This window comes from Coccomyxa subellipsoidea, assembly GCF_000258705.1.
Source record: "Coccomyxa subellipsoidea C-169, whole genome shotgun sequence".
In the NCBI taxonomy this organism is placed as follows: domain Eukaryota; kingdom Viridiplantae; phylum Chlorophyta; class Trebouxiophyceae; family Coccomyxaceae; genus Coccomyxa; species Coccomyxa subellipsoidea.
In genome coordinates this window covers 717,705-730,033 of record NW_005178024.1, presented here as the reverse complement: position 1 = coordinate 730,033, position 12,329 = coordinate 717,705, and the positions used below count along the sequence as shown (strand labels likewise).

At 55.3% G+C, this 12,329-nt stretch overlaps 2 protein-coding genes across 2 annotated transcripts; one reads left to right on the top strand and one right to left on the bottom strand.

The window, feature by feature from the left end:
• Positions 1-275: 275 nt before the first annotated feature.
• On the top strand, positions 276-4,251 carry COCSUDRAFT_25841 (myo-inositol-1-phosphate synthase; the record flags this gene model as incomplete). Its single annotated transcript, XM_005643864.1, has 8 exons — positions 276-454; positions 692-760; positions 1,073-1,286; positions 1,821-2,063; positions 2,570-2,750; positions 3,120-3,310; positions 3,706-3,951; positions 4,054-4,251. Coding segments are annotated over 8 exons (1,521 nt in total), but the record flags the coding sequence as incomplete, so codon positions are not given.
• Positions 4,252-8,109: 3,858 nt separating this feature from the next.
• COCSUDRAFT_19782 (hypothetical protein) lies at positions 8,110-8,991 on the bottom strand (the record flags this gene model as incomplete). Its single annotated transcript, XM_005643863.1, has 4 exons — positions 8,110-8,194; positions 8,354-8,424; positions 8,637-8,768; positions 8,896-8,991. The coding sequence occupies 4 exons, from the start codon at positions 8,989-8,991 to the stop codon at positions 8,110-8,112; spliced, it is 384 nt and encodes a 127-aa protein (XP_005643920.1).
• Positions 8,992-12,329: the final 3,338 nt, after the last annotated feature.

The following is a 12,329-nucleotide window of genomic DNA, read 5'->3' as shown; positions in this document are numbered from 1 at the left end:
GCCGCAGTGTCCCCTGTGTGGATCAGAAGTGAACGAGTCCGAAATCATAATGAAGTAGACCGGGGCGGGAGTTGCATTTGCAAGTTTGGGGCAGATTGGAAGCTGCGTGGTGCAAAGCGAAGCTAACTAACGATGACGTTATGCTTACTGGCGGGCCTGTGTGCCAGACATTACAAAGGATCTGCAATTCTCGTGCTGTTTAGCATCTTTCAAACGTCCAAACGCACTTTGGCAGCGTCTTGGTCGCGCCTAGCCCTTGCCGAAAGCCTAGCAGGATGTTGATCGATAATTTCAAGGTAGACTCACCAAACGTCCAGTATGAGAGCGACGCGATCGCCGCCACATATAACTACGACCATACCGATCTGTCACAAGGGCCCGACGGAAAATGGATTGTAAGGCCGACCACAACACAATACGAGCTCAGAACGAGCACGCGGGTACCCAAGCTTGGGTAGGTTACAGGACAGTAGCTGATCCTTGACCGTGCCCACTCAATTTTGGAAACATCGTGCATGATTATGCGCTTGTATCTTCACAACCACATGATATATATATTTATACCACTACCAGAAGGTGGCTTCTTGTGTGGTTTCGCAACTACTCCTGCATTTTATTGTTGTTTGACTCGTTATGCTGACAACGTATGGACGCGGGCGAAAGAAGTGATTGTAATCCCTTGCATGCTCAGGGTAATGCTTGTTGGATGGGGAGGCAACAATGGATCCACAGTGACGGCAGGGTGCCTCGCCAACAAGCAGTAAGTGCCTCTTAGCTACATCCTTTTCAGACTTTTCGATAGCACGAGGCTGCCTTCGGTTTGGCCTTGCTTCTGATCCCATAGCGGTCTTAACTAACAATCATGATCAAAACTATGCCTCAAATACGAATTCATGGGATAGATTTATTGGGACTTTCTTACTGTGCACCACATCTGGACACACCAGAGGGGCTAGGCAACCACGCAAACTATTACTGTTTACTGGACCTACAAGTCCTCGGCGTCACCCTTCATTGTTTGTGCACCAGCACAATGAACCCTCGTCAAGCCTCTCAACCTGTGTCGGTGCAGCGGCATCACATGGATGACCAAGGAGGGTCTGAGGAAGCCCAACTACTGGGGCTCGGTATTACAGGCATCCACCTGCCGCATTGGCAATTACCGCGGAGAGGAGGCATACACCCCTTTCTCCTCGCTTCTGCCGATGGTCCACCCCAATGACATCGTCTGGGGCGGCTGGGACATCTCCAGCCTCAATCTGGCTGAAGCCATGGAGCGCGCTCAGGTGGGCTTATAAGAAAATGAAAGGGTCCAGCAGTGAGCCTGTCAGCTTCCTCAGGTCATGCTCAGGCAGCAGCAGTGGGCATGGCAGCTTTATAAGGTCAGGCTCAGGCAGCAGCAAGAAATGCCGATGGATGGGTTTCTGTGCCGGGGGCCTGCACATCATGGACAGTCCTGTCACTCGGTCATTGGAAGATCATCTCATCCTGGCGACACCCGAGATGATGGTGTGGCAGACGGACCGACATTATGCGCGTGCTTCTGTTGCCAAGCTGGCTCTAGCCCCAATACTCCGCGGCACTCTCAGCACCCCGCCACTCGCCTGCTAATTGTGAAGCCACCCGCCTTGAGATGCTGTAAATTCAAGAAAGTTTTCTAGGGCCAAAACCAGTGATGTAAGAGACGTGTGGCGTGTGCTCTTCTGTTTGCAAGTGCAGGACTTTGAGCTGCAGCGGCACTGCAACGCTGTCCGCTGCGTTCTGACGGGGTGGTGACACTTATTTTGAGAGGTGTGTAATTTGGGCGTTCCCTGCCGCAGGTGCTGGACTTTGAGCTGCAGCGGCAGCTGGTGCCCTACATGAAAGACATGGCGCCGCTGCCGGGCATCTACGACGCCGACTTCATCGCGGCCAACCAGGACACGCGCGCGGACAACCTCATCAAGGGAAGCCGCCAGCAGCAGCTTGACCAGCTGCGCGCTGACATCCGCGAGTTCCAGCAGCGCACCGCCGTTGACAAGGTCGTGATATTATGGACGGCCAACACCGAGCGCTACAGCGACGTGAGTGCCTTTCTCCAGTCGTCACTGTTTTGATCTTCCCTCAAAATATTGCACATCTGAGGGATAGCATACAGGAATGCTTTGTCCTTTTCCAGGGCATTGCAGGCTGTGAAATTTCTGGGGTGCCTGGATGAGGCTGCTCCACAAGGAGGAACCCGAGAATTGCGTGAGGGATGTAAGATAGGCCTGGCTTGGGCATAAGAGGTTGCTTCCGGCATTTGCACTGTACGCCTTGCCTTTTGTCAAAAAAGAAAGTGTCGGTCATTAAACAGGCACGCTACGCCTGCAATTATGGAATGGCAGGAGCTTGAGACCCATGGTGGCCTTTCTGGGCGGCGCACAGCACAGCCCTTCACCTCCATTCAGATGGGTCTGCGAATTTGGCCGCCACATATGCAGACCTGTGTCTCTGGAGATGAATTGCTCCGCAAGAGTGATGCTCGGCAGCCAGTCATCTTCAAGCCTTCAGAGGGTGCTGGGTGCTGAGTGCTTTGTATGTGGAGCAGGTTGCGGAGGGCCTGAATGACACAGCCGAGAACTTCTTGGCGGCGATTGAGAGGGACGAGAGCGAGATTGCGCCGTCCAGCATCTACGCGGCGGCTGCCATCCTGGAGGGCGTTCCCTTCATCAATGGCTCCCCCCAGAACACCTTTGTGCCGGGCCTCATCGAGCTCGCCGTCCAAAAAGGTGCGACCTATCTCCGTGTATATCTGCTCCCGGCACCCCTCTCTTCGCATGCGCCATTTGCCGTAGCAGTGTTCATTTGTCACTTGTGTATCTGCTGGGGCAAGAGGCAAGAGGCTCCTGGACAGTGGGTTGTTGGTTGTGAGCTCAGCAATGATGGAATGTGCACGTGTGCAAGTGCTTCAAGTGACTTTAAAATGCGATGCTGTCCCACATGTCTCTTTGCGCCTCACGCATCACCAATGCAGGCTTGTCAGCACCTGACCCTGGTGTCAAGGGCGGATACTGTACATCTCATAATGCAGGCTGTGCCTTTTGCGCAGCCAGGTGAATAGACACCTGCTGAGGGCGCTTGCTCTGTCTTGCGCGCAGGCGTGCTGATTGGCGGGGACGACTTCAAGAGCGGGCAGACGAAGATGAAGAGCGTGCTGGTGGACTTTTTGGTGGGCGCGGGCATCAAGCCCACCTCCATAGTGTCCTACAACCACCTGGGCAACAACGATGGCATGAACCTGTCCGCGCCCCAGACCTTCCGCTCCAAGGAGATCTCCAAGAGCAACGTGGTGCGCGTTCCCCTTCCTTCCACATGCTCTGCTTCTATGAGGCCCTCGCCCTTTTTGTGCGACACTTCACGCAGCACAGCTTGGGCACCATCACTTCAAGCCTACCAGCTCTCCCGGCATCTGGATGTATGCATGGTGCTGCATGGAGAGCCGCGGGGGGGTGAAGCCAATCTTGCGGAAGTGATGATAGCTTTGCACCTGTTGATCACCAGACTGTGTAACACTTGTCAACGCTCACCTCGCCGTGCAGCTCTATGTGCAATTCATTGCAGAGGTAGCACTGAGCACAAGCATAGTCCGCCTTTACACCATGCCAATGAGACCCTCACCTCCTCCCCAGTATTGGACCCTGCTTCGGGAGGTGTGTTTATTGGGATGATGTGCGTTGCCCCCAGGTGGACGACATGGTGGCGAGCAACCCGCTGCTGTACTCGCCTGGGGAGCACCCGGACCACTGCGTGGTGATCAAGTACATCCCCTACGTGGCCGACAGCAAGCGCGCGATGGACGAGTACAGCGCCGAGATCTTCCTGGGCGGCCGCCAGACCATCGTCATGCACAATACCTGCGAGGACAGCCTCCTAGCGGCGCCCATCATCCTCGACCTTGTCATCCTCTCAGAGCTGCTCGGCCGCATCCAGGTGCGCCGCACCCTTGTGACCCGAGAAGCCTGTTGAGGAGCAGTGCATGCTGCAGCAGTAGCATTATAGTGCTGAAGAGGATTTGTGTTTTGGTGTCGGCAGGTCCGCGCAGAGGGACAGGAGGAGCTGCACGCGATGCATCCGGTGGCTGTGCTGCTGAGCTACCTGACCAAGGCCCCACTGGTGCCGGAGGGAACGCCTGTGATCAACGCCCTGGGCCGCCAGCGCGCCATGCTGGAGAACGTGGCGCGCGCCTGCATCGGCCTGCCGCCCGACAACAACATGATGCTCGAGTTCAAGGCCTGAGCGTTTTGACCGAAGATCAGGACGCATCTCATGATCGTCTCTTTCGAAACAGGGTAAATCCGCATCACCTGCATTCTGATAGATGGTGGGCTGGGGCTGGTGGGAAGGAAATGGGGTGCAGGGATGCAGGGAGGGATTGGTGAATATACTCGTGATTATTTGAGGATGGCCCGAGGCCCCAGGAGTGTGCCTGCGTGTGGCACATTTCTTTGGTGGAGACTGCGGAGAAGGGGGAAGAGCAAAGCGATGAAGGCGTTCTGGTGGAGTTTTTTTTTTGGTCTATCATCGTTTGCAGGTTGCTCAACGGCCACAGGAATCAGCCTGCTAAAGCGCTTGTGGTTTCTGGAGAACATGTGAGGCTGGCAAGCTGGATGTTGGGGGCATGTAGTCACATTCAAATTCATCCCATTGGTGACAAAATGGGGAGACCATGTTTTCACTTATGTTTTCACTGCTGCTTCTTTCTAGTGTAGCCATGCAGAAGTGGGACAAGAGGGGCAAGATGCAGAGCTTCCTATGCCCCGAGCGTGTTGCAGAATTTTGTGCAAGCTGTTCAGAGCGCGTGCACAATCCCCCCAAGAAAAGAGCCACTGGTCTGTCGACTTGGAAATGCAGCTTCAGGCAATGCGACATTTTTTGCTTGAAGCAATTTTGTGGACGGGCTGCAGTCTACCACTGTCTTATGGGTGGTGTTGGCCTGAAGTGTGAAGCACTTGGCGCGGTAAATTATAGCTTTGGAGTCGTTGTGTGCAACAGATCTATGTATTTAAATCTCGAGTGCATGTGGCTGTACACTAGCCTGTTTGCTGTGAGTCGTAGGTATTGCTGTCAGAGTCCGTGATAGATGCAGTGAGGAGCATCAACATTGCTCTCCAAATTGTTTAATTATCTTTCCAAGATCGTGCAGGGCAGCTCAATAGTAAACCCGAGTCTTGACACCAGAATAGTCAGTTTGTATCTGAGATTGAAGCTTGAGCCAGCCATCATGCGTACTGAGGTGAACGAGTGCAAGAATAGAAGTATTTTTTAGAGCTTGCAATTGAGGGTGTCTTGTAGGTTCAGAATTTGCAGGACTGTCCGGGGAATTATCCATAGACTGTCTATGATAGACATGCATGCCCAGCAATGAACTTGTAACCAAGTACAGTATGTACGTGGCATGTTGATATCAATATTATCGATGAGATGCTCTAACTCATTACATAGATGTTGAACATAACATACTGTACACCAGGTCCTTGCACCATCTGACTGAGTCCTGATGCACCACAGTACTACCTTGCATGTGACTGCCTCTTGTCCATTGTACGTATTCTTTCTGCATGTCAAACGCTGCACACATGATTTGGCCTTCAATGGGGCCAAATCCCACGCCACAGCCCGCATTCCATATATCCATGAGACGCCCTTAGCCAGCATATATGGCAGCATGTAGCCAGCATATAGCGCCCTTGCACCGGATTCACTTCACAATGTTGATGCGTCAAACAGAAAACAGTCCAAAAGCAGGGGCAACGAAATGATCGCCATTACTTCGTGGATACAAATGCCTTTTGCCTCTGCCATGTCCACACACTTCTGCACACCTTGCATGTATCGTCAAAGAAGCAAGAAAGTAGAAATCCCTACTCAGTGCCTTCAGAGAGGCGTACATGTACTTGGTCCTACCGCCCATTGCCTGCAATTGCTTCCAGTCAAAAAAAGTACCCATACTTTGTGCGAGGTTCAAACAGCAACAACGTACTTGGGATACACAGGGAGCAGCAACTTTCCCGCCCCTGCCAAATTCTCTCTAGCGCGCAAGCTTCAATGCTGCTAGCTACATGAACTTCCATACTTCGCCGTGTCACCCAAATATAGCGCTAAGTCACAAGCCTGTGGCTTCATGGCGCATGAAATTGACAACTTCGCTCAGGGGTGGCGCCGTGCATGAAAAGGCACAGGCAGCCGGATCCCCGCCCATTTGCCATGAAGCCAACAGGTATAATCTCCTTTGCGCGCAGTGGGAAAAGTCACTTGGTAGAACCTGATCGAGCATTGGTCCCAACAGCACAGAGCACAGAGTCCCTTGAATGGTAATCTACTTCCGTATGACCTCATCATTGCTGCTGACTTTGTGGCATACTTTGTCTTCCGCTGACATCAGCAGGTGCTGAGCTGGCCCGATGACGTCAGCATGCGCTGAGCTGGCGCGGCGCCGACACTGGCAGGCCGCGCTGAGGTGGCGACTGCTGGTTGCTTGTCAGAGGACGTGGCTCGTTCCAGCTCGCTGCGCCGCTGACAGGTGACGGGGCCCAGATGGCGGCCAGCACTGGGGGCACTGACAGGGGGAGGATTGCCTCCTGACTGGCGGCGGGGGACGACTGCGGCCGGCTGGCATGCGCGGCGGTGGCATGCGACAGCGCCGCCATCTGATGCGGCGGCGCGCTGTGCTGCGGCTGCAGGTCCATCGCTAGCGACCCCTGGACAAATTATATCTCCAATGTCAGCGCACCCAGACATGCAGACTCTTGAAGAGCATTCCCTTGCTTGTCACGCAAATGTGAGCATACTGCTTCGACAGGTATGCCAAGTACCTCGTCACTCCTGAGGTGATTGCAGTCCAAAGTTCTTTGCACCATGTGCAATCTGTCTGATTCAGCCAGTGTAAGAGCGCTCGGCACAAACACTAGTGGTGGGGGCACAATTGGGCGCTGTGAAGCATCAGAAGTGCAGATGCATGGTTCACGCTGCAACCCATATTAGTAGCTGGGTGCACAGGTAAGGAGCGCACCAGTGGCTGGCTGGCAGCGGCCCAGTGGGGGTCCTGGAAGGAGGGTGGGCAGCGCGCTAGGCCGGCCGCTTGGCCACTGCCGGGCAGGCGGTCCAGCATGGAGCCCAGCTGCGAGGCCGAGCGCATTGCGGTGCTGGACGCGCAGCTGCGCGCCGCGATCCACGCCGACAGCGCCGCCTCGCTCGTCGGGCCCGGTGCCGCTGTCATGCGCGGCACAATGCCGTTCGCGTGAGGCACCTGGCCCTCAAACGCCGCCCTGCTCCCACACAAACTGCCGTCAGTGAATGCCAGATGCCCAGATGATCGACTGTTCTAGCGCCCCTGTCACTCGGAATGGGATTGCTGCTGTACAAATTATCCAGTGTAAAGCAGAGATGTCTCCGCAAAGGTGCAGCGCTGAGGAAGGTATACGTGTAAATAAAAGCAAAGCATGGGGACAGGGGCACACCTGCGCAGCTGCTCAGGGCTGAAGGTGAGCTCGTCGTCGCTGCCGGAGAAGTGCGCGGCGGCGCCCTCCGACTCGCAGCTGGCGGAGCCCATCGGCGACGACGGTTGCTGCTGCGCCAGGCCCTGCTGCTGCTGCGCGAGTGCCGCATACTGCTCCCGCAGCCGCATGGCAGCCGCCTGCAGGTTCAGCTGCTCCTGCCGCAGCGCCTCCTGCCCCTGCTTCAGCGCTACCTGCTGCTGCTGCAGCATTGCCATGGCCTGCTGCTGCTGGCGAGTGGCCTGCTGCAGGGAGGCTTGCTGGCTGAGCCCCGGCTGCTGCAGCTGCTGCTGCTGCTGGGATGCCTGCAGGCTGGGCGCCTTCATGCTGCCGAGCGAGGGGCCGCCAAAGAATGCGGCAAAGGCCGCTCCGTCCGGGCTGTTCGCCAGCGAGGCTGGCAGCGTGGGCGTGCGCAACTCCTGCAGGATCAGCAAAATACGAAAGTTCAGGAAAGGAACTCAGTGGTATCAAGATTGCATGCATCAGCTAAGGCTCATGCCTCAGTCATGGCAATGATCTATGGCGTCGATTGCAAAGACAGAAATGTATCAGGGCTGTACGATGCGATGGGCTGGGCACAAGTAAACAGTAAGGCTCAAAGACTTGCCTTTATGCTGTGCGCGAAGAAGCAGACGGGGCGATCACATTCGAGGCCGTCTTTGCACAGTTGCGTGCGATATCTGCAACAAACAGGAAAATCAGCTTTCAGAGCAGCAAGTTATCAAGCTTGAGAAAAGGGTGTTGAGAGGACCTATCATCTTGCAATCACTGCACTTTGGGAGTCTCATTGTTGGAACAGGCACCACAGTCTTTAGCATGCGCAGCAAAGAAGCACACACCTGCCAGGGTGCAGCCAGCTCTCAAAGACTCCATGGGCAAACGGGCACTGGTCACCACGCTTGCATGTCCCCTGCAATGAATTTGGTGCAACATCAATTGTCAGAAAAGCGCGTCTCCTCAACCTTCGGCTCAAAATGGACAGAGGCAACAACACAGGCGCAGAGCAAGTCAGGTAGTTCGTCTAGGGGTGCCTTGCTGCCCGTAGGGGGTTGGAAATTATATAAAGTGTGCGAGACATGGGCATCTCGTATTCTGCTTCCACCTCGCAGAGGCAGCTCTTACCTTGCGGAAGTCAGGGCATGCTGTGGCAACATACTTAAATGCAGCAGTCCCCCTTCTCCTGGCTTTCTCTCCCACGTGTGCGAATGCGCACAGGGTCCAATCGTGTGGCTCGATGTTGGAACACTCCGTCACCTGACGGGACAGCACGCGCCTGTCAGGCTGAGAAGTTGCAATTTGAACTCAGTATCCTGCAACGTCCAAGCCCTTCACAATGAATTGCCCAGGCACCACGACACCGCGCATGACAAAAGACGCACACCTTGAAATAATTGATGCGAAAATCGTCGGTCCTGAATTCCGCGTCCAGTAGGTTGCCCTGGAGAGGGATGACATCGGGAACATGGGCGCCCTGCATATTATGGCAATACCGTTGAGCTCACGAAATGACTGCAAGTTACTCTGCAGGCCGACAGGGAGCGAGGAAGGATACACCCGACCCACCAAGGAGGATGCTGCGCAGCAATTCTCCGTTTTCACTGGCGTTTGCGCGGTGGCCTGTTTGGGGGCTCCCGAGGTGTTGGAGGACACTGGAGAGGCTGTACCCGGAGATAATCTGCAAAAGCTTCCGTCGAAGCACATGGAATCCCTCCGGGGCTGGTACAGCTCAGCCAATCCAGCAGACAAAAAGACCTCCCTTGACATTAGTCAACAGGATTTAGGAGCACAAGCTACACCGGGCATGCGAGTCCTTCCCCGCAAAGTGGCCTTTGCAAATGCGTGCAACATTTGAGTGCCCCTTGCAGGCAGACATGCCTGCGCTGCGTTCTGGAGCGAGGTAAGCACGAGCCAGTGTTTCGATCAAGGAATTGCCAATTAGGCCCTTATGGCTATTTAATTCGCCCCTCAGGGTATGAACATGACAAATTTTGGTTACTAATTGCCACTTTTCCCCAACAACTCACGAAGGAAAGTGGCTATTTCGCCAGAGCCATTAATTTCCCACAGCCAAGTTGTAGCTGCCCAAGGCATCCCCAATAATTATGAAACAGCCACGAAATATCTTACAAGGTCAAAGTCGTTCTGTATCACAAACATATAATATTAGTTGAGAAGTAAGACAGCTCTCTTTCCTTCTGTCAGGCGATAGACAAGTACATCTCAAATAAAGCCGCTTTGTTTGCGGCTATCCCAGGTGCGAGGGCTGCAGTGACCAGTGAACACTTTCTATCATTCCAGGGGCCCTTGACAAAGGCCACTCGTGCTAGTAACATAGTTCTGCAGTGCACAGCCAGAGAGACGCTTCACAGAAGGACCTACTCAGCTTGCTGCTCATCATGCAGCAACGAGCACCATAAGTTCACAGCACTGGCAGGGAAGATTCCTCTCGAATCTTTCATCTTTGATCGGCAATCAGAGCATCATCTCAGTGGCACATGGTCGGCGGGCATGCAGCACGCACTTCACCCAGAAGCCAGATCAGCGGCCCAGGGTCTGGCGGTACTGCTGGTACCAACCCCTGACCACATCCGGATTGAAGGGCGTCCCCATCATCTTGGAGTACTGCTCCCACACGCGCACATACTCCTCCTCTGAAATCTGGGCTCCCCCGCTGCCGCCACCGCCGTTGGGCATGCCCCCCATTGATGGTCCCCCGGGCCCCATCCCCATCATCCCCCGGGGGCCTGCTGGCGCGCCGGCTCCCATGCCACCCATGGCTCCCATGCCTGTCATGCTGCCCATGCCCTGCGTGAGTGCACAAACTGCTCAGCCTTCGCAGACACTGGCCTAATGGTTAGTCCACACACACACCTGTGACCAAGGGCAGAGGCCACCACGAGGCAGAGGCAGGCTCTAGAAAACAGCCATTATCTATCCAGACAACCTCCTTTCACACACTTTTCAGATGCTGAGCTATATGCACAACCCTGGCTTGTGGAAAATTGTGGAGACAAAAAATTTCAGAAAGAATTGGAGGCTACCTGTGACATCATGGCTTGCGCCATCATCATCATGGGGTTCACGCCCATCATCATGGGGTTCACGCTGCCGGCTGATGCGCCACCGCCGCGAGCCTTCTGCTGCAGCTGCACATCAGCAGACAACAAAAGGTTCTCAATACCAAACTTACCCACATGCAAGCCTGCATAATCGCACACCCCAACAAAAAATGAGCAACACTGGCATCAGCACAGAGAAGAGCATGAGCAATTACCTTCTCAAATGTCTCGAGGTACTGCTCGTAGGACATGTCTGCCAGCCCCTTGCGATCCCGGCTCCGGCTGCGGGTTCGGCTGCGGCTGCGCCGCCGGCTCTTCTCCCGACGAGGACTCGGGCTGCGGCTCCTGTCATACATATTAGATTGTAAGCACGCTCACATCCTCCGAAGAGCTCTTTGTCTTGCTAATTAGGCGAATGTCCACAAGCCACCTTTTCAATGATGAGCTTCATCCCTTTGATGCCCTCAGAACACAAGAGTCCGCTGTTGCCCGCCAGAGAACATGCCAGGATGCATGCAGAGGAAACAGGAGGACCAGCTTTCAACTGGCATGGGCAAGGTTCACACCTGCGGTCCCTGCGCCTGTGCCGGTCATCGCCTCGGTCGCGCTTTCTGCCATAGCCCTGATCGTACCCGCCGTCCCAGTCAGCGTTGTCATAATCTTCCTCCATGTGCACAAGGCCCCTGCCGCGGCCTCCCTGCGCTGGCCCTCGGCCGCCTGCAGCCATAGGCTTTCCCCTGCGCAGCAGATTCCCCTAAGACACCTCAGAATACGCCGCAGTGCCCAGCGAACATAAACTGCATCGGATATCCTTCTAACTTGGTTATCTGACAGCACCTGTCTGCAGACCAATCATGCAGCAAGCATAATGCTGCAAGTTATATACTTACAAAGCTCATGAGAGACAGTGATTACTACTGCTTGCAAGATGAGGTGGGAGGTTGTGCGCACATCACAGAGGTGACTCTGCGCGAAGCTGCAGGCATGCCGGCAACCTCTGCCGCCGGCGGCTGAGGACCGCGGAGCCCGGCTGAGCCGGCGAACGGCACCATCTGGTCCGGCCCCGCGTGCTGCATGCCCGGGAAACCAGCGCCAAAACCCCTGTTGAATGCTGGGCCGCCAAACCCACCGAAACCCTCCATGCCGTTGGACACTATGAAGGGCGGCCGGCCAGCGCCCATGGGGAAGTTCATGCCCATGGGGCCCATGCGCATCATGGGGTCCCCCATGGGACCACCCTGCATGCCAAACTGGCCCATCTGTGGCCGCGGCCCGCCAAAGCGCCCGGGGAATCCGCCCCCGCCACCCCGGCCCCGACCGGGGCCACCAAAAGACCCTGTTGCATGCATGCATTACAGCTCGTGACGAGAGAACGGTGTAAGCACCCTGCAATTCACTACGTGTTCTGGACTGCCACTCATGCCTTATAATTGTCAGGCAAGAAAGGAACACCATACCAAGCAAGAGAAAGCTAGGCTAAATGCAAGTTGTTCTGCGAAGCGATCAACCGTCAACCTCATGCCATGCAACAGCCTGCCGATTTGAAGGTTGCAGCAGCGCGCACCTGCCGGGCGCTGGAGAGGGGGGATGCCGGCTTCATCAGCGCCCTTATCGAACAGCTGGCACAGGGCGCGGCCCACATCTGCCGGCAGCTCCTGGCCGTCTCTGCCGATGCGCACAGGCTTGCCCTCGTTCATGGAGTTGTACAGGTGGTTGGTGGCCAAGAAGGGCAGGTCGAACCGGCGCTTCCAGTCCA